General features: G+C 31.7%; 4 protein-coding genes and 2 pseudogenes across 4 annotated transcripts; 2 read left to right on the top strand and 4 right to left on the bottom strand.

Moving 5' to 3' along the window:
* Positions 1 to 9: 9 nt before the first annotated feature.
* On the bottom strand, positions 10 to 1,053 carry LOC111283519 (cysteine-rich repeat secretory protein 55-like). Its single transcript, XM_022872115.2, has one exon. It carries the CDS (start codon positions 964 to 966, stop codon positions 190 to 192), a length of 777 nt encoding a protein of 258 aa, XP_022727850.1. The 5' UTR covers positions 967 to 1,053; the 3' UTR covers positions 10 to 189.
* A 1,176-nt stretch (positions 1,054 to 2,229) lies between these two features.
* Positions 2,230 to 3,039, bottom strand: LOC111283582 (cysteine-rich repeat secretory protein 55 pseudogene; annotated as a pseudogene).
* A 6,351-nt stretch (positions 3,040 to 9,390) lies between these two features.
* On the bottom strand, positions 9,391 to 11,544 carry LOC111283627 (cytochrome b561 and DOMON domain-containing protein At3g25290-like). Its single transcript, XM_022872195.2, has 3 exons — positions 10,863 to 11,544; positions 10,398 to 10,652; positions 9,391 to 9,984 (listed from the first exon to the last, which is right to left on the bottom strand). Exons 1-3 carry the CDS (start codon positions 11,487 to 11,489, stop codon positions 9,673 to 9,675), a joined length of 1,194 nt encoding a protein of 397 aa, XP_022727930.2. The 5' UTR covers positions 11,490 to 11,544; the 3' UTR covers positions 9,391 to 9,672.
* A 1,687-nt stretch (positions 11,545 to 13,231) lies between these two features.
* On the bottom strand, positions 13,232 to 14,847 carry LOC111283581 (auxin-induced in root cultures protein 12 pseudogene; annotated as a pseudogene).
* A 936-nt stretch (positions 14,848 to 15,783) lies between these two features.
* On the top strand, positions 15,784 to 18,012 carry LOC111283634 (large ribosomal subunit protein eL32z). The gene is made up of 4 exons (XM_022872201.2): positions 15,784 to 15,859; positions 15,982 to 16,076; positions 17,480 to 17,661; positions 17,744 to 18,012. Exons 2-4 carry the CDS (start codon positions 15,987 to 15,989, stop codon positions 17,871 to 17,873), a joined length of 402 nt encoding a protein of 133 aa, XP_022727936.2. The 5' UTR covers positions 15,784 to 15,859; positions 15,982 to 15,986; the 3' UTR covers positions 17,874 to 18,012.
* A 139-nt stretch (positions 18,013 to 18,151) lies between these two features.
* Positions 18,152 to 21,861, top strand: LOC111283635 (adenylylsulfatase HINT3-like). Its single transcript, XM_089758736.1, has 7 exons — positions 18,152 to 19,090; positions 19,181 to 19,236; positions 19,679 to 19,736; positions 20,289 to 20,355; positions 21,170 to 21,225; positions 21,436 to 21,489; positions 21,575 to 21,861. Exons 1-7 carry the CDS (start codon positions 18,887 to 18,889, stop codon positions 21,692 to 21,694), a joined length of 615 nt encoding a protein of 204 aa, XP_089614862.1. The 5' UTR covers positions 18,152 to 18,886; the 3' UTR covers positions 21,695 to 21,861.
* Positions 21,862 to 22,065: the final 204 nt, after the last annotated feature.

Here is a 22,065-nt window from a genome sequence, read left to right as displayed (position 1 = left end):
TATCCAGTTTCAATTTGCTTTTGTTTCAGATAAAGATAAACTTGTATAAACAGAAATACAAAATGCAACATAGAGATCATTCTTGTTGAAACGAAGTACATAGGTTAAAGCGACAGGAATTTATTATATGAAAAGGAACTACCACACGGCTTGCAAATCCTTTGAACAAACTGATTTTGGCATAGCTCACTAAGAAATCAAAAATCTATGAAATATCACCACTGTTTTGCCAAATGAGGTACCATTATTTGAATCAATTGGGAAGAAAAACGGATAAAGCTCGTACCGTACATAACAACTACTGTATAAGACCCGACAACCCTTCTTGTTGTCACAAAAGTTTGGGAAATTCCCAACAGCAATTGCCAGGCATTGAGCACAATCTATCTGAGATAGGTCCCTTGTGCACTGCACCAAAGCATAAAGGTTCACAAATGGTGACAATTTGGTCTTACCTTTACCAAGCCCTTCTTGCTTTGGCATGACAGCTTCTGATCTAATTTTATCCATTAGAGCTCCAAGCTCTTTGTTAAAACTTTGAGGATCAGTGACATTTGCAACATTAAAGTAGAATATACCGAACGATGTGTCGAGTTCTCCAACAAAATTCTCTTTGCTATACCGTAGAAAACAATAGTCATACCAAATCCTTGCATCAGATTGACTTGGACAGCGTTGGCGAATTTGCTTTGCTGCATCTTGTATGCAACTTGAACAATCTTTACTGCTAACATCGCCTCTGCATTGAGCAAGACCATAGACTTCGTCAGGTTCTCTACCGGAGGAAGTAGCAACATAACCAGTTGAGGAAGTTTTAGAGACCAGTTCAGCTAACAAGAGATCAATGTTTGCTGATGTCTGGCTACTGGTATTTATGTTGGTGTTTTCATCACAAAAATTACCCAAAGGATCAGCCCTGAAACTGCTTAGAAACAATGAAAGAAGAAGAATGTATAACAAACTCATGACTGCTTTCTTGCAAACTTAAAGCTACCCTTGTGCTCAGGCTCTCTTATTAATGGCCCTGCGGATTGGAGAGGATCTAGATGTGGAAAAGCAGTGGCAGACATTCTTGACTACCTGTATTCTACCACTGCAACAAGTGGAAAACATGGGCCATGGTTTCTAGAAAGTCTTTCCATAGGTTATCAAAATGATTGTTTAATATCCATTGACGAAGTATATGGTTAAGCTATAACGACGACCCACTTAAATATCTATAATAGAATCGTTTTCTGTTTCTCAGCAACCAAATAGTGAAGCTTCATGGGCTGATGATAATCTCTTAGATAATAATTTTTCCCCCAACTACTTGGACAATTAGGAATCCAATCATTTTCCACTAAATGATATAGAAGACATTTCACCGCTTATTAAGCAGATGGGCTCCTTTCTTGTGAACCCCTTTGGCATGAATTTCTCAGCATTTCTGATGTGATCATGTTATGGAAACATTGAGCAGAATAACTCACGAAGGGATAATTATCTCTATGGAAATTTACGGACGGTTCTTGCATGAAAGTCTTTTGGGTTGGATCATTGCGTTCAATCCAAAGTATTTTCCAATTATTGATCAAAAGTCTTTCCAGTCTTGTTTCTGCTGCACCATCAATCCATCATCCAGTTGACAAAAGCCTAATGAGGGGCATAACCAATTATTTTATTAAAAATTGCGGATGATTGCACAGTTGCATCATTTGATTGGCTATACCGTAGTATGAAGATAAGTCCATAATCTTTACGAAGAGAAAAAGGGTCTCCTCATCAAATCTTTTTAAATTGTTATAATGGCTCACTTGAATCCTAGATGCTAATTACGACTCGCAAGTAAACTATTTCTCGAAAGCACACTTTTTTTTTTTTTTTATCAAAGTAGACAGTAATTCGGAGATAAGGAAAGGGAATGTAAGCGTTAGGATTTGAACTTCAAACCTGTTGGATGTCACCTTTTAAGGGTGATTGTATGAATCAACTCAGCTAAGTTCCGAATTTAAATGATACAGTTTTAGCTTTATATACTTTTAAACTGATAAAACCTCAAGGCTTTAGAACCAATATTTAATAAACAGTATGCCAAAGGGGGTAAAACAATGGAAAGACCTGAACTGCAGTTGGAAGTAAACCTGGCAACTTAGATATGGCTGCCAGATGTTGCCATCTGATCTTTTCATAAAGTGATCAGTACCAATTTCCATTTAGGTATGTAACATAATTAAACATCAATATTTTCTCATTAATATATGAATCAAATCTCATAAGTATATCATTGGTATAGTTATGGAGATTTTCAGCAGTAATTGCCAGGCATTGAACAGAATCCATCTGAAATAGGCCCCTCATGCCCTGTTCCATTGCAAACAGTGACAAACTGCAACACTATTGTCTCAAGTTTCCTAAGTCCATTTCTAGTCACAGGAGCTTGTGATCGAACTTTATCCATTACCAAGCCTATTTCCTTGAGAAAACTTTCGGTATCTGTAACTTTCTCAATATTAATATAGCTTACACTAAATGATTTGTCACATCCTCCACCCAGTTTCTTATTGCTAAACCGTAAAAAGCAATGGTCATACCAAATCTTTGCATCAGCATGGTTCGGACAACGTTGCCGGATTTGCTTTGCTGCATCTCGGATGCAACTTGAACGGTCTTCGCTGATTACAACTCCTTTGCACCGAGCCAGGCCATAGACTTTGTCTGGGTTCTTGCCGTAGGAAGTAGCAGCATAAGCAGTTAAGAAAGCTTCAGAGACCAGTTTAGCCAGCAAATGATCGATGTTGGCTGATATCAGGCTACTGCTACTTATTCTGGTATCTTGATTACAAAACTGGCCCAAAGAGTCTGCAGATTCTGTACCTAAAGCTCCCACAAACAATAAGAAAACAAGAGATGATGAAAAAACCATGGTTTGCTTTGTTATTTGCTTAGTGCTTCATCAAACATCAGACTCCTTTCATTAGTCTTTAGAATTAAATGAGCATGATGTGGTTGCGGATGTGAAGAAACACTGAAGCAGCCATTGTTGACCAATTGTCCCATTATCAAAATTCCATATCTACGGCTATGATTATAATTTGTTGACCCACTGACCATCCAAATAAAGCATTCAGAGTTGGGCATCATTAACAGAGTTCAGATCAGAATCTTTGACAAAGAAAAGGGTTCAAGCATGGATGTGCGTTGATGGAATTGCCTGGAAATTGTCAACATTGATGTGGCATAGCCATAGCCCAATCATTGGATGGAATTAGACAGTTTATTTTAGTATAATGGGTTTGTATGTGGATTAAAATAAAATGGATTCAAGGCCCAAACTTTGCCCAATTGGGCCAAACAAATTATTTGGTTTTTATTATTTATTTTTAATATTTTCATTAAACATAGCAAGAAATTAACATTTTACATTACATATATTACATGTTTCTTTTATAAATGATTTAATACATTATATATTCTAATTTACATACCCTTTTTGCCTATTTTAATGAAAGAAAATTTTAAATTATTTATTTTGTTAAAAAATTATAAATTATAAATTTAATTCAATTAATTTATATAATTATTTTTAAAACAAAACAGTCAATAAATTTAAATTTTAAACTTTAATACTTATAATTATTTTTTTAAAACTATAAATTAATTTGTAAACCTAACAATTTGTATCATTTATCATATAAAATATTATATTTATGATGTATTTTATATAAAAGTCATATGTTATAGTTCATGTTGATATAAAAATATCAAATATAATTTTTTGATTTTATTAAATTTATTTAAAATTTTTTAAAATTTTAAATCATGATATTTTTTATATTTTTTATTTATATCGTTTTTATATAGAATTACGGTGTCATGTGTCACAATATCAGGTCTATTAATTTGTAAAAAAAAAAAAATCATGGGCCTATTTCTCCTAATACTAGCTTTGAAAGGTGGCGAAGACAGGCACCAATTGTGGGCATTAGTAACGAAACAAAAAACGAAAGAAAAGGAACAAAATCGAATAAGCCAACGTTTTTGGACATGACACGGGCATCGACACCCAACACAGTCCAAACAACTCTTCTTGAGTCATGAAGGGACAAAACATTGATTTTGTTGACAAAAGAATGAGATAATGGATCCATTGTTTTAGGTTAAGACTGTAAATGATATATTAGTATTCGTAAATTATTTGAATTTGATTCGAAAAAAATTTAAATTCGATTTGATTATTATTGAGTCGAGTTCGAACTCGACTTATCGATCGAGTCGAATTCGAGTATTTTTATATCTAATTCGAGTAACTCATGAGCTTAATCGAGCTTTTATATTTAAATATATTTTAATTATTTTAATTAATAAAATATTTCGAGTTTGAATATAAATAATTGAACTCTTATCAAGTATACGAATCAAGCTAATTTTTACATATTAATCGAGTTTAATCAAGTGAGTTTGAGTAGCTCTAATTCGATCACGAATCGAGCTCGAGTAGCTCGAATTCGATCACGAATCGAGCTCAAGTTTGAAAAATAAAATTCGATCGAGTTCAAACTGAGTATCGAACTGCGAGTTGTGAATCGAGCTCGAGCTGAAGCTTGAACTTCTCACTGTATCACCTCGACTCAGCTCAATTACACCTCTATTCTGAGCTTCAACCTTCCATAGCTCACTGTCATCAAGTGGTACAAAATCATAACAATAAAAAAAATTCACGATAATATGATTTAAAAATAATATAATTTAATAAAATTAAATATATATTTTTTATATTTTTATATTAATATAAATTATAATATATAATTTTTATACAAAATATAATATAACTATAAATATTATCAATATTTTATATAATATAAACCATGACAATAAAAGAAATGGAGTGCATGAGCATGAGTTCAAGGATTACTCCAGCAATTTAAAATATAATATAATAATAATATAACATAAAAATAATATAAAAAATATAAAAATGATATAATTTAAAATTTTAGTAAAATTTATATATGAATTTAAAATATATATTATATTTTTATATCGAAACAAATTATAATACATAATTTTAATATAATAATATAATAATATAAATTATTAATATTTTATATGATTAAAATATAAAAATTATTAAATTTAACCTCTGAACTAATGGGATGTAATTTAAAAATTGAAAAAACAGAGTAATCGTCGGGAAAAATTAGTGATGAAGCCATGATGTCATATTAAAATATGGTTGCAAATAAAACAGACATGTAATAGCATATTTATTTAGTCATCCTGGCATCATTGTGACATGTTGCCTATGCATTTTCTTTTGTCCTCTATTTTGTTTCAGATTAGAGATAATGACCCCACTTTCATGAATACTAACCGTGAGATTTGAATATGCGTCGCCGATTGTCCGATAAAGCAAATTTGTAACGCTATCTTTTATTCTCATTTTAGTGTTATTAGCTTTTTTTTAGGGACAAAGATTTATATAAAATTTTTTAGATGAAATTTGTGAAATTTTTAATTAAAATGATTAAATAAAAATAAAAATTGATAAATTGAAATATCTCATTATATAGATCAAATGTGTAAAATTTTAAAAAAAATTTAATAAATTTTTATATATATTTTTAAATAGATATTTTTAGTAAAAATATTGATAAAATTTTTATCGTTAAATAAGTATCAATCAAATTTGAATTATAAACAATATTTTTAATAATTTTTTTTATATATTATTGATATTCATATTGAATTCTATCAATTTGGATTCTTTATTAAAGTTTTTATTAAATCATTTTTTTTAAAATTACAAATTTCACCTAAAAAATTTTATGTAAGTTTTATCTTTTTTATAAACCCATAAATTCATTTAACCAGAATGTAAAAGCAAGAGATTAAAAGTTAAATAGAATTAATGTATTTTCATGAATGCCCATTAATTGAGCTTAAAAGTTAACTCTTTGTGCAATCCAATAATAGCTATGACAAGTGAAAAACATAAAAGGGAAAAGTTCACATGTTGTTTAATGGATTAAAAGAGATAAAACTGAACTTGATTTAAGTGAATAAAGAAGGAGAATTTAAATAGAGATTTTGAAGCTAATTTATAGTACCTTGATAGGTAGATAAACTAAAAATAATAGTATTACATTTCGAAGAGTTTTCATGTTAAATTGCTAATATAAAATCAAAGAGATTAGAAAAACATCTATAGCAAATTTAGGGTTTAACTTAATCGATTCACTCATTTTTAAAAAATTTCTTACAAAGTTGAAATTATTTTTAATGAATTTAGAATTTAATTTAAATGATTAATCCATCTTTTTTAAGAGATAAATTCTTTGAAAACTGAGATTTGATCTTCAACACTTACAATTTTTTTTTATTTCTTAAATCACCACCTCTCTTATATTGAAAAAATTATCCTCAACCTTTATAAATTTTTTTCTCTTTTAAGTTTTCACCTCTCTTATATGGAAATAAAAAGCGTTCGTCACTAAAGATAATAATAATATCTGCAGATTTGTTTCCAAGCTATTGTGACGGAATTTACTAGAAATAGCTTAGATTCACATTCCACTCCTCTCCCTAACTCCTCCATTTTGAAGTTTTATATGAAAAATTTTATTCTCTTGTCTCTGCCTAGATGTGCACGAGAATACTCGTTTTCAATTGCATGGCGCCTTGTCAATTGGGATCACATATCCACATCGAACAGCTTTACCAACGCCGTAACTTAAATGCAAATCCAAACTACCCAACCTTGTTTGAGAAAAGCCCCCATTGGGATATCTGTTGGGTCAATAGTCATACTCTAAGAACATCCCTTTTGCTTTTCTTTTTTTTTTTATGTCGCTTTAGCTAATCTCCCATTTCTAGCGACGGCAACATAATCCAAGCAAAATCCTACCAACTTGTTTTACATGGCCCCGCCGTGTCATTAACGACCGTTAGGATAAGTATTTTAAAATTTCAATGCAATCTTAGCGTCAAAACGTCGATGCTAATAGTAAAAATTTTGTTATATACAAGTGCTGTGGAATTGAATGTTAAGATTTGTGTAAAAATAGTAATAATTTTTTTTTATATAAACGAACTTGTAGTTCGAGGATACAAAGACGGCATTAGGTGTCATATCTCTTAACGGTAATTGTATGATCTAGCTGTGTTAAGTTTTGATTTTAAATAGTACTAATATTTTAATAAAATGTATTGTATTTGTTAGAAGAGAATAGGAGTTTTTAATTTTTTTTAATTATTCATTAAGATTTGAATTTGTTGAAGGCCTCCATCATAAATTTGGTAATTCGTGTTTTTGTATCATGTTTTGTGTCGTATTTAATACATGTAATAATACGAATTATTAAAATACGAACATGATAAAAATTATAAAATGTGTTTAAATTCTAAACACGAATACAACACATTTAATATATATGTTATACATAATATGATAAAATTAACACGTGTATAATTAATTCATTTAAATATGACGCGAATAAATACGAATAATATGGATATACATAAACATACACTGTTAATATGGATATACATGAATAAACAAAACTAATATTAAAATATATAAGAATACAACTAAAATAATAAATAATTATAAACTATCAATCATTTATAATTTAATAAATTTGACATATTAATAATATAAAAAAATACTTACATATTAAAAAAATTTAATACTCATTTAATATTTATTTAATATATATATTTATATTTATATTTATATTACATAACTATATTAATTTTTAGTATCAAATTTAAAATGATAAACTATTAAAGATTAAAAAATAAAATAATAATGTATAGGACTAATATTAATATTAATATTGTATTGATATTATTAATATAAAAAATAATTTTATAATAATTATTAAATGAGTATTATAATTAAATATTTAAAATAGTTTTTATATAATATTAAATAATTAATTATCATAATTAAAATATTAAAGATTAAAATAATCTTTATATGTTTATATTAAATTCAAATAAATATAAGAAATGTATTCAACATGTTAAACATAATAAAATGTATACTCGTATAACAAAATTAAATTAAATATGTTATTCATATCGTGTCTCATGTTTAGATGAATCCACATATATACGATACAAATTATATCATATCGATATTTGTGTCAACACGAATAAATACGAAATACTTTTTTTTAAAATACATATATAATTTTTTTCATGTCATTTTTATATCATATCACTATATTATATTTGAAATTGTCAGGTATCTTCTATTATTAAGGTTGAATGGGTCATTTTCTTGTTGAGATTTCTTTTCACCCTGCTTTCAGTTGTCAATGATAAAGCACATTATGGTTGTGAGAGGACAATCTAACTGCTGCCTGCCGGAACTAAGGGGCATTTTTCTTCCAATTAATGAGGAGAAACCTGTTAATCACATGGGAATCTCATAAAGAAAGCTGCCCATAGGAAAGAAATGAACAAAAACAATGGTGAACCGAGGAGAGTTACATAATTATATGGACTGGGAGGGGACCCCTGTCTTAAGGGCACTTAATGAAGTCAAAACAAGCTCTCGATCAAAATAAGGTTTGGTGAATATAATTGCTGGGCAAAGGTGACATTCAGAGTGTGCTTTTTTTTTTTACTATTTGGATTCGAATTTGTTAAAAAAAATTATAAAAAGTAATTTTTTATAAATTCATTAAATTTAACATTAACAAATATGTTTGAATCAACTCAAAATTTACATCCAATCCAAGTTTGGACACTTGGTCCCTTTCGCAGGACTTCAAGAACTTTCCTAAGACTGCAGAAGTTAACAAATTACATCAAATATATGACACTTCAACCATTCCTCGTATCAATAAATTGACACGTAAATGGAGCAAAAGCAAAGCAAGCACTAAAGTAGGTTTGATGATTAATGATTCATCAAGAGTTGTCTCATTTTGAATGTCATTTTCACCCGAATGTTTGGTTCCCTAGACATTGTCCCTTCGTTCTTTGGGTTGTTAGAGGTAGAATTGAACTAATGTTTACATGTCAGAATGACAGATTACCATTCTCCTTTTACTTCAAATTTCTTAGGAAGATAAAATAGTTTGGTTGTGTTAGTTGTCATTTGCACAAGCCGGAATGCCAATAAATGATCAAGAAAAAAGATGGAAGGCAGCTCTCTGTAGCATCAGATCCGAATAATGCTGACAGGAAACTACAACATTTGCCATAAGAGGTTATAAAAGAGGTTGAAAATGGCGTTTCAAGCAGAGAATATTGAGTTCAAGCCATAACCTCATCAACCACCGCTGTATATTTTCCCCAGGCAACAAAAAAATGGTGATGCCTGAAAATGCAGATGCAAATCTAGCTTGGGAGAGTAAGTAATTGTTTGCCAAAAAATGGAATCCTGATAAAGGAGGGTGACAAGAAAAAAGAATCATGTTCAGTACATATTCAAACCAGAAAGTTTCATCCTCAATTCTATTCGCAAAGACAGAAAAAGATAGCTGAAATACTCAGAAATATACTACTATACGCATACACCAAATGATAATAACAGCATTTGGAATCAAGCCAATATACAAGAGAGGAAAAAATATATGTAAGTGGTTCGTAATAGAGAGACCTCATAACGTCTCAAACATGAGAGGATGAGGACGTTACAAAGTCAGGTTGGGCAGAGGAACTGAAAGAATCAGTTGATCACATGGCAAGAGGCTGCTGTCTACCATGACCATTGTTGTATCCATCATAGGGTTTGGTGGACTTCCCAGACTTTCTCTTCACAACTATAACCCAAGTAATCGCTTCCAACAGCAAGGAAATCCCGCCCAAGGCAATAATCACAATCACATAAGCCGATTTCCACTTATGCTCAGGCTTCAAGATATTGAAACCCTTGAACACATTGACGATGCCAAGGACAAGTATCGTGTATCCCAAACTGTGGTGGTAAATGTTCCAGTAGAATCGGTACTTGTGATCCTTCTTGGGCCTTAAAAACAAGGCAAAAATCTACAAAGACAAACAATAAATTCCAAGTTCAGTGTCACAGCACAAAACAGACAAAAGATCTATCACAGCAAAAACTTCAATTCACACAATGCTACAAGTCCAAAACTCACTGATCCTTGCAACTTGTCATCAACTATATCTCAAACTTTTTTTTAAGCGTCAATGGTTCTAGGTTGTTGGCCATTACATCCCTCTCCGGGCCAATTCAAGCAGGGTTATCTACGACAAATTTAATGAATTCATGAAAAATCATCTTCCTGCGGCTTTCAACATATTCGAACTCGCAACAATATCTCAAACTTTAAGCATTAGGAAAACGAGTTGATTAAGTCTTTGGAAACTAAAAATCACCCAAACAATTGATGCAAAAATTCCATTTGCTGCACACCAAAAGACAGCAATTCAACACGTACCTGCACAGTAGCAAGAACAAAAAGAGAAATTCCAATATTTCTGTGACCGGAATATGTAATCCCGGAGGATTCACTTCCGAGCTTAATACCAGTTCCCCAGCCAGCAACTCCTATAGCATAAGCTGATATTTGACAGAACATATGAAGATAAAACCAAGCTGGATCTGCAGACTCAAAGGTTCTTAGGTACCGGGCAATCATTGCTCCAAGCGGAAACAAAATTCCCCAACTCACAGCATTTAGTATTCCATGAATCTGTCATCAACAAATTTTTGTTACATTTAACAAATTCACCAAAAACCCAAGTCTATCTAGTATACAAGAATTTGATTTTTTTGTTGATTTTTTTTTCTAATTTTAACAATCAACCCCCCAGTCAACAATTCTAAGGAACAAACATTTTCTCTGTAAAAAAAAATCTAAAAAAGAAAAGAAATTCAATAATTTATTAAAAGGAAAGCTCACATTTTTCTTCTTAGCCGTGATGTCTCCTCCAGAACTACTACTATGTCCACTGTTCAAATTTAGGGTTCCTTTAGACTGCAAATTAGCAGCAGCAAAGTCATGTTTTACCAAGCTGCCATCTTCCCTGACGCCGGGACCTTTTTGCCAAACTTGATTAATCGTCCCTTTCGACGCTAAATCCACTGGAACTTTGATTTTAGCATAAATTGCCAAACTTCCGTCGGTTCTACTCTCCGCCGTTTTATCCCAAACCTTGAATGACAAATCTTTCGGCACAATTGAACCGTAAGAGATGACGTCGTAGATATGCACGACAGCGACGCCAGTGGTGGAGTTTTTGTAGGCGACGAGGGCTTGAGATCCTGCCATGCCGGTGGCCTTTGGGTTTATGGCCCAGGCGATCCAGCCGCCGGATTTGTACGGAGTAGCGATAAAGGCGATGGAGAGAGTGGTGTTTGAAGAATCATAAGAGAAGTGAAGGTAAGAGGAAAGAGAAGGGAGGTCGAGACAGTCGAAGTAAACTTGGTTGTTGGTGAACTTCTGAGAGGAGCAGGTTAGGGAAACCGCCGGTGACATTAGCAGTGCCCAAACGGCGAAAAAAAGAAAAGCCGACGACGACTGAGCCATTTTCCTTTTTTTTTTTTTCAGACGAAACAGAAACAGAATGATAACGGCTAGTGAGAAGGGCGAAAGTTGGCGGAATAAATAGAAGCGAGAAAGGACTTGACTAATGATGGGTTGACACGTGTTGTTTTCTTTCGGAGAGCTCGTGGTTGTCACGCGCTAAATGTAGAAGAAACTTCTGAAAAGAATCAATTTAATTTATCAGGCAAGCTTTAACGGGAACGAATTAAATAATGGAGTTAAGGTAAAATTTTATATTAAAAATAATTAAATGAAAATTAAAAAATTTTATTATATAAATCAAGTATGTAAAATTTAAAAATTTTTTAATTAAATTTGATATATTTTTTGGATATTTATTTTTAATAAAATTTTTTATAAAATTTTTATCATTAAATAAATATTAATCAAATTTGAATTATAAATGTTATTTTAATAATTTATTATTGACATTTTTATTTAACTCTATCAATATATCAATTTAAATTTTTATTAAAATTTTAATTAAATCATTTATATTAAAAAATTCACAAACTTTATAGAGAATTTTATATTTTTGTGATTTGTGGATTAGGAATATCTGATTCTGATCTGCTTTGATAATTAGATAGAACCATCAGAGCTAATTGTTTGTACTGTTTTTTTTTTTTTTAAGGGAAAGTTTAAATATGGGACATTATTTAGTTTTAAAGTCAAGTTATGTGGTAGGTTTTATTAAAAATTTATATTTAATTTACAGATAATTTATTAAAGAAGATTATTAATAATAAAAATCAAATTTAAATCTTATAAATAAAATATTGAAAATTTACTAACTATTTATATGACTAAATTGTACTATAATGAAAACAATTTAATAATTGATTTTGCTAATTAAACTATAATTAAACGTAATAAGTCTTGGGATGATGCACACTTTCTTTTCCAAGAAAAATTGGATTTGATTATCGGGTTACATGCTTAATGTCAATCATGCCTCTTTAAGTTATGGATTAAGGGTTCTTTGTCAATGTGAAAAATTTTCTTATTGCCTCATAATTATATTTTATGATTAAATTTTTATAAGTCTAATCATAAAACTACTTAATCCCGATTTTTCATTTTTGTTCATACTTGAAATTAATACTAATAACAACAAAAAGAAGACGAAAGCAAAAAATAATTTCTGCTAAAATATATATATATTTTGTAATAATACAATTATATGTTGCTTTTTATTATTGTATTCTTTAAAGATGTTCATTCGATCGATTCGATTAATTTTTAATCAAATTATTCAAAATCGAATTATATTATTTTATTTTCGTTAATTGAATTGAATAATTAAGTTTAAAAATTAATTAATTGAATTAAATTTAATTAGTTCAATTAATTTTTTAATTAATCAAATAATAAATACATTAAAATTAAATTAGATTTATAATTTTTCATATTTTAAACAAATTAAATAAAATTATTCAATAAAATATTCAAATATCAATATATTATATTAAAAACTCTAATAATTTATAAAATAAAATGATAGATTTCATTTTTTTATTTTATATTTGAATTTTATTATACTCCAATTAAAATATTAATTAATTCAATTTATAAATTAATTAATCGAAAACTAAAATTTTTTAAACATTATTTTTGTTAATCAATTAAATTAATTTAATAACAAATCATTCAATCAGATTAAATCAATTTAATTGATTAATTCGATTAAAATCGAATTATGATACGCCTGGTGCTCCTTTAAATCACATCAAAACTGTCGAGGAAACCAAACCCAAGATCCAAAATCCAGCATTTATTTCCCTAACCCTCGACCCATCTCCGGAATCATTGTTAGCAACTCGTGGAGCTGGTACAGGGGATGAGGCACCCGAACTCACTTTCTCCACCAACATCAAGTCTCCCATAGAAGCCGGATTGGCTTTAGCAAACTCATGCTTCATCGGGTGACCATTAGTAACCCCCGGCCCTACTTGCCAAACCAGGTTCAGCTTCTCTGCACTGGACGGAACTTTCAAGGAACCGTAGATAACCATCGTCCCGTCGTCGCCAGCCTCGGCTTCGAGGTCCCAAACCTCGAAAGATTGCTTCCCTTCAATAATAGAGCTGTAGGATCTTATGTTATAGGTTTTAACAACCAAGGAGCCTTTGTTTTTGAAGGCAAGTAGGGCTCGGGAAACCGCCATGCCTGTAGCTGTCGGGTTGATGGCCCAAGCGATCCAACCGTTGGCGTTGGACGGAGCCGCCGAGAAGGCGATGGAAAGAGAGGAGTTGGTGGCATTGTAGGTGAAATGGAGGGTCGAGTTTAGGGTTCAAGTAATACTCAAGTCCAAAAATATATAATGTTGTTTTTTTCTTTTTTTGGTAAAATATGTGTAGAATTTTAAGGTTTTTCTATTTATATTCACAAATGTTATGTCTAGATGATCACGTGTTGTAACTTCAGTGCCATTGATGGCCGTATCAGCAACAATTTTGACCGTTATCTGGATTTAATGCTCAACAAATCGATCAAACACTTCATTACTCATCGGCCAAACTAGCCTCCAGGACACTTCTCTCTCACCCAACCAAAAACTACATCAACAACAAGGAAACTGGTCCAAAATTAATGAAATTTTTTATGATAATTTAGGTATGACATCAACAACAAGGAAAAGGGTCCAAAATTAGTGAAAATTTTTTAATGATAATTTACGGCATACCTAACTCTTTATTGTTCTTAAAAGCAGGAGGGAAGATAATAAACTAAAATTGCAAATATCACTCAAATAACTATGTACCTTCTAGCCCAGAAAATGTAGTTCAACAGATTGAGGAAGCTCAGAATGTCCACTCCCTAAGTTGCTTATGTTTACTGTCAAGGTTATTTTTGGATCCAAATGATAAATGATATTTTTTTTTCATTAAGAATTGTCAGCAGACAATTAGAAATATTTTTTATTTTTGAACTAATCTGACATATACGATACTACTTCAGTTTGATCACATACTAATTTATCTTACAGACTTCTCATCTTTTATTTGTAAATAGGATTATTCAAATACTATTTAATATTCTTGTTTTCTTATACTTTCTCTCTATTTTATTCTCCTTCCAACTTGCTATAACTGATTTCTAATTTAAATATCGGAATGTAAATATAGAGAATGCTCCTTGCCTTTATTTTTAACTGTTCTCTTTCTCTTTTCTTTTTTTTTTTTTTATGATTTTAGGATTTTAACTCTTAATTTGAAACTCGACACAAACAAATACCAGCACCGAGCTAATGAAGTACCCCATGGACGTGGAGCATAAAGACAGTGCAGTACTCATGCTTCTCATTCTATCAGGAGACTCTGAGTAGAAAAATCCATGCATGGACTTTTAGCAAGTAGAAAAATCCATGATTCTCTTTTTCATATCTCGACACGATTAATTAGATAAATACATATAAATTCCAATGACATGTAATCAGAATGTTACAGACCTGATCGTTAACACCCTTAATGTACAACAATTTTTTAGTTTGTTTTTCATAAGATTACTATTTACATGAAGTTATTAGGTTAATTTTTAAATAAAATAACAAAAAAATCATTTTAAAACTTAATTTTATATTCACATTTAACACTGTAATATGTTATAACAACATAAATGAAATTATATGAGATGCAAAATGAACTTTTTTAAGGATGAGATGGTAAATATTCATTAAAGAATTATATAAAAAGAAGATGATATGTTGGTTGAGTAGACGTCAATAGTTGGATTATCTATTTAAATTTAAAAATTTCGTCCAAAATTTTAAAAGAGCTTGGGTAAGATATTAAAACTTGTTAAATGGGCTTTGAGTTGGACCTTAGATAAAAAAATTAAAACCCGACCTCACTCAAACCGAATAAATCATATATAATTAAAATATTATAATTATATAAATATATATACGTAAATTTTTATTTTTGATATTTTATTTTAAAATTTTTTTATTATATAAATTATATTTAATTTATGAACATAAATTTTATTTTTTTAATTTAAATCAAATTTAAAAAACTTTTAAGATCTAAAATATTTTATCGAATTAAATATATATTATTAATATCAAATATAAATTCTACTTAAATCCGATCCAATCAATAAATATTTCTCTCGCTTAGAACGAGGAGGCCCAATATCGGCAGCCGAACAGGCTTCCATGAAACCCGTAACATATTGGGCTTCACTCAGAAATGAGAACAATAAGCTATACTCTGAAACCCGAACACCAGATCACTCCTCTCCCGTATATATACCACAATTCCGCTTAAAAACCCTAGCCCCTTTATCTTTTATATCTTTTTCTTCACTTTTCACTCCAGGCCAGGGTTTTGCCTTGCGGCGTTTCCATCAGGTAACTTCTTTTCTCTTTACCCAGTTTTGATTTTTTTTTTTATATTGGAGTTCACTTCTTGTCCGAATCTTAAACTGGTTTCTCTTACATGTTGGTGTTTGTTTGGTAAAATTTGTTATTAGAAACAATGGCAGTTCCTTTGCTGTCCAAGAAGATTGTGAAGAAGCGTGTCAAGAAGTTCAAGAGGCCCCAAAGTGACCGCAAGATCTCCGTCAAGGTTCCAGAAAAAAAACATCTTCTCTTTCTTATTAGCGTTGTCTTGTACTTAAAAATCTTAATTGGTTTTACTTAGTTCAATTCACCATGGTCTTAAAATCTTCTACCTATTAAGATTCCCATAGCTGTAGAGTTGGGTTTTCTTTTTTTAAACTTTTCCAACGAATTGAGGTTAGAAAGAGCAACTATGACCAATTCAGGATGTGTTATCTTAATTTTTTATTTGAGAGATAGCGATGAAGTATTTGTGTTGGAATGATAGAAGTTGTTACTGGGGATGCTAGTGGACTACTTGATTTTCGTTTTTCTGCTGTTATGGTTTGGATTTGGACCGATGGAAGCCTAAGAGTTCTCTATAGGGCTTTTCTATTTGATGATGTTGGTAACTTGGGAAATAACCTTCTAATTTACAGTTGTTTGAATCTTTTCTGTTTGCCTCAAAAGGAGTACATGGTAAGAATTTTTTAAGTTGATGGATAATTGGAATGGCACTTGACTTGCAATCTTTGAGATGGCCTGTTCTGTTGAATTGGCTTGGATTCAGTTAATTCACATGCGCTTTAATGAGAGAATATTTATGGAATTAGTATACTTTTTGATATAATGTCTTATGCTTGAGGTGGTTTAAGAGTCTTGTATCCTTCTTGGAGTGTTTATCGAATGATAACTTTTCACTGTTCAAATCTTGAAGATTAGCTCTGGTTCCTCTAGGTGTGGATGCGAATTGGATAGTGCAATTGTTGAATAAAAAAGATTTGTTTCTCATTATATTGGTGTTGGAAATGGAATATTTTTGTATAGAAGCTGTGTCATCCATCTTCTTGATGTACTTTTTCACAACCTATGAACATAGCCTCGTAATATTTTCTAGTTAACTAGGAATGTGTCTCGGAGTAACCTGAAGTTTGAGCAACTTTCCATTTGTACCATTTTTCCCAGTGGAAGAGGTGCTCCATTCACCATCCACTATTTATGCCCTCTGGAAGTTCTTGATCTTAGTTTATTATCTTTGTGAACAAAAAAGTACAGCCTACCCAGAATTACTAGGTGAAGCGTACACAAGTAATAAATTTTTTTTTTTTTTAAGTAGATGCTTATGGAACCTTACATTTAGTCTGGATATCTATCTGAGCTCCTGAATTGTTTCCTTTCTCTAATTCTTCAGTTGTGTCAAGGAAACATGATTGTGCTTTTTGTTTCAGTGCAGTGCTGAAACTAAGCTCTTTACTTCTTTCGTGCTTTTATATTATTGTCATGCTTTTGCTTATATGTCCTGTGGTCTTGAACTATGTTATGACAAACATTGATGCATCTTGTCTAGTTGATGTCTCATCTAGGTCATACACACATACATGCACATTGTCTCTCCTGCAATAATGTAACAGGCTGTTTGCATATTGTCAGACAAACTGGCGAAGGCCTAAGGGTATTGACTCCCGTGTTAGGAGGAAGTTCAAGGGATGCACTCTGATGCCCAATATTGGTTATGGCTCAGACAAGAAGACCCGCCATTATCTTCCCAACGGTTTTAAGAAATTTGTTGTGCATAATGTTCAGGAACTGGAGCTTCTCATGATGCACAACAGGTATAATATATGTTTACCTGTTTTTCCTCATTTTGTTGATCAGCATTTCCGTGCATGTTGCTGATTGTTGATGCATTCTCAGGACATACTGTGCTGAGATAGCCCATGATGTTTCAACAAAGAAGAGGAAGGAACTTGTCGAGCGAGCTGCACAGTTGGATGTTGTTGTGACCAACAAATTGGCTAGGTTGCGCAGCCAGGAGGATGAGTGAAGATCAGTCCTTGAACGTTGGTTTTGCTTTTTGGTATAATATTTTATCGTGTAGGAAGTTTTAGACTTTGGCTCAATTGTTTTTTTGGTGATTGGTACTAAACCCTTCGTCTAATTTAAAGTCTGCATGATTCTGATGATGTTTTGAGGGTTTTCTTCTTTGAGCATGTTTTTAATAATGAAAGATATATGCCACTGGCTGCTGCATTTATGAGCTAATGTAACACCGTACCAGTTATGGTGCCTATTTCTCTGAAGGAGGTGTGACGATAGGTGGACTGGCCTATGTTCTTAATAGAAGAAAATTCCTTGCTGCTTTGCATCCTTTACAAAATGATTTAGTTCTTAATGAATGAATTGCTTGATAAGGTTTGTCGATGTGGGTTGAGCTTTTGTTCATTACTTCTTTTAATACACTCATTGTCATTGTTTATAAAGGTAGAAATGATAACTTTAAATATTAAATATAATATTTGATTGAGTATAATTTCAAAAAAAATATTACATAAAAAATTATGTAAATGATACAAATAAACGAGTAATCATATTTAAATAGAATCATAATCTGTTCTTAGAAGATAATAATCAAACCTAAGTACAAAGATTATAACGAAACAAAGATGTTGGTTTGTAATGATCTGGTTTTGTGTGAGATAATACGTTTGTAAGTATTTTATGTTCATGTGAACAGCAAGTGCAACCGTTTTCGATTTTACTAAAATTATGAACTTATTTGTTTTTTAATTTTATGAGATTGGAGTTTTTTTTTTTTTAATTTAATAAGAAAGTAGAAAAATCGTTGGTAAAAAACAACAGACACAAAATCTCACGTGGCTGGTATGCGGATAAGCCACAGCCCAACGACCACCTGCGACCTCGATATTCCACCCCCTTTTCCTCTTACTCTCTGCTCTTGTCTCTTTGTCCTGCCCTGTTTCAGACTCTCCTGGAAACACACTTCTGACCCTGTACTATAAAACGAAACAAAAGATAATGCCATAGCCAACTTTTCCAATGGAGGTTCGGAGGCTCGCTATTCTCTCTTCTCATCTTTGCCTCTCCCGTTCCGGCTACTTCCCCGTCCGCTCCTCAACCCTTTCTGCTTCCGGTTGCGCGTCCGAGAGGCGGTCAGTACTTGATTCCAGCCACGAATCTTTCCGAAACGACTGTGTTTTCTGTCAAATTATTCGCAGTGAATCCCCCGCTCTTAAGTTAAAAGCTTTTAACTCTCTTCTCCGTTTTTTCCTCGATTTAATTATTTCCAGTTTAATTCTCTAATTTGATTTTAAATTTTTTTTTATTTAGCAGCTGTATGAAGATGATATGTCTTTGTGTATATTGGATACCAGTCCTTTGAGTCGTGGGTAAGGTATCATCTTTCCTATAATAATTGCAATAATATCTGATTATTTACTATCTTAAACTCAAAAAAAAAAAAAAAATAGCGCATTTGTAGTTGGGAGAAAGGTGGATGAGGTTTTCACTTTCTAAAAGCTTCACATTTGAACGGAAAATGAAACCCGGAAAAGAAAATTAGTGTTTAGGCCATCGTTTACAGATAGATTGGGATTTGGGGCACATTTGCAACAGATGTGTGGTTGGGCTGCCCTGCTGCAGCTAGTTGATTTTGTGAGGTTCCCATGTTGGTCTTAGCTTGTAAGTCTAAGGTCTGTTCGCATGAAGGTTATAATCATCAATTTTTAGTATAGATATATTATCACTTCCATGAGGATATTTGTGAGTTTTTATGTAGAACTAATCTGTTGGACTATTCATTGTATGTTACTTTTTTTTGTTGTTTCTTAGGCACTCACTTATTATCCCAAAGTCTCATTTTTCTTCCTTGGACACAACTCCACCATCTGTAAGTTTGATACTGTTGTTTGTTTGTTATTTCATCATGAATTACACCTGTTGTTCAAGCAGTTTTGAGCACTGTTGACTCTTACTGAACATTTTGATTTGGTATTTGATAGGATAATTTTTCTATACTTACCGTTGAGTAGATGAAAGTATCAACATGTGCATGCAGGTTAAAGAAAATTGTTGATAGGATTAAACAATCACATAATGTCCTACGTTTAACTTCAACATGGATTTTGCTCCTTTTTCTTGTAAAGTGGTTCCATTAGTTGTTAGTTGTTACAAATAGCCTCCAAATTAAGCCAAGCTGCATAGACTTATAAATGCTAAGATCAAAAACTATTAGTTTGGCTTTTGTGCTTGGTCTATGCAATAGAAGTGTTTATCATGCATGTATTTATGTGCCGTGAATGTATGTTTTTAAACATACTTCCATTTATATAAATATTATGAACTAAGTATCATGCTTTGCAAAATTGAGATTGTTTGAGAATTTTGCTAGAAGAAATAAATTTTAAAGTCTCTTTTTATGTGTATTTTGAGGAGCATTCAGGTTGTAGCTGCAATGTGTTCAAAAGTTCCTTTTATTGGCAATGCAATCATGAAAGCTACTGGTTCTGGTATGTGCTGAAGTGTCTTTGTTGCAGTTGTAATATGTACATCTCACTTTCTTTGAAGTTATTATACTACATTATCTTGATGTGATAAATTTGCCATCAATCTAGCTTGAAGATTTGTGGCCTTGGGAAATGCAATTATTAAACCCATAACTCAAAGCTGGAGATCATATATTATTGTTTTAGAAGATTGACACTAGCTGAAGCCTCTAAAAGAAACAACTGATCTATATTTGTTTGCCGATCATCATTTATTCTTTGAAAAATTAATTTGGAAATATGAATGATCACAATATATAAATTTCACCACTATGATCAGTACCTATCTGCATATAGGTATCTCATTAGTGTTGGTTTTCCACTATGTGGCAGCTGTTTTCTGTTAATAACTGGGAGATGCAACTTTTTTCAATCTAGAAAAGAACTCTGACAGGCATTACTTTGTTCAAGAAAGTCTTGATCCAATGTAATTAGATTTGATTAATTGAATTATTTTATGATATTTTTGCCCTCTTTAAAGCTCCATTTTCACTTCTCGGAAGCATTCTCTACTGAAAACTTTGATACAAACTTTATTATAGTAATTTAAAAACTACATCTTTACTCTGTCATTTCGAATAGTTTTCTGAAAGGTAGATGATGCACATGATATATGCAGCTTCACTACAATTTCTGTTACTTTGAGGACAACTAACTTGCTGGTTTCGTTAAATCTCTCTTATGAAATGTGTGGATGACATGTATTATACTTGTTATAGTTGATATAAATGCCATAAATTCTTTCATATAAATTAACTTGGAACTTCAAATTGTGTAGATTCATTCAACCTGTTGGTTAACAATGGTGCAGCTGCAGGTCAAGTTATATTTCATGTAAGTTGCCAGTTCTTTGTTTTCCTTGCTTTTTTCCTTCTCGTGAATGTTTGCATCTAGGAGTAGGCGGTATGATGTTTCTCTACTTTCCAAGATGTGTGTGCTGGACCGAATCTAAACAGATAGAACTGTCATTGCAGATTAGTTTTAAATATCTATATTGAGTGAGACGGTAATTTTAAGTGGTTTGTTTATGATATCGAATTTCAGACTCATATTCACATAATCCCTCGTAAAACATGGGATTGCTTGTGGACTTCTGAGGTATGCTTCACTTGCTTGTTTACTTGTCATGCAAAACTGGAGTAACCTTTGTGGGGATAAATATGACCTGTTGGATGTTTTACAGAGTTTGCACAGGCGTCCCCTGAAGTTAGACCAGGAAACATCAGGTCTTGCAAATCGTGTTCGAGAATTGTTGATAAACATTTCCGAAGTAAGCAAGGATCAAGTGTCGAGTCTCTCTTGAAATTTAAATGTGACACATATCTATACCTTTACCATACGAGCTTCTGTACCATACATGTAGATAGTAAAGGTAAATGTTGCTGGAGCCATCTAGCGTCATGTGCAAGCAAGCTACATTAGTTGTTTATGAAGATGAAATTAAGGTGATTTATGGTTTTAAAGATGAAATTAGCTGCTGCTATGTATGATTAAGTGTTCCACGGATTGAAATCTGTCAAGCTGCACCAAGATATATTAAAGTAAACCAAACCCCATGAAAGAAGAATAAAATTCAGCATGAGCCATAACAAATTGTTGCATGTGAATAGCTGAAGTGGTGACACTTTGAAGTAACGAAGAAGTTGCTCCAAGTTGGATGAAGAAGTCGGGAAT

Source organism: Durio zibethinus, chromosome 3 (genome assembly GCF_047325235.1).
Source record: "Durio zibethinus cultivar Kanyao isolate XHJ-2024 chromosome 3, ASM4732523v1, whole genome shotgun sequence".
NCBI lineage: Eukaryota > Viridiplantae > Streptophyta > Magnoliopsida > Malvales > Malvaceae > Durio > Durio zibethinus.
The sequence above is the reverse complement of the archived record's forward strand: the minus strand, read 5'-3'. Positions and strand labels throughout refer to the sequence as shown.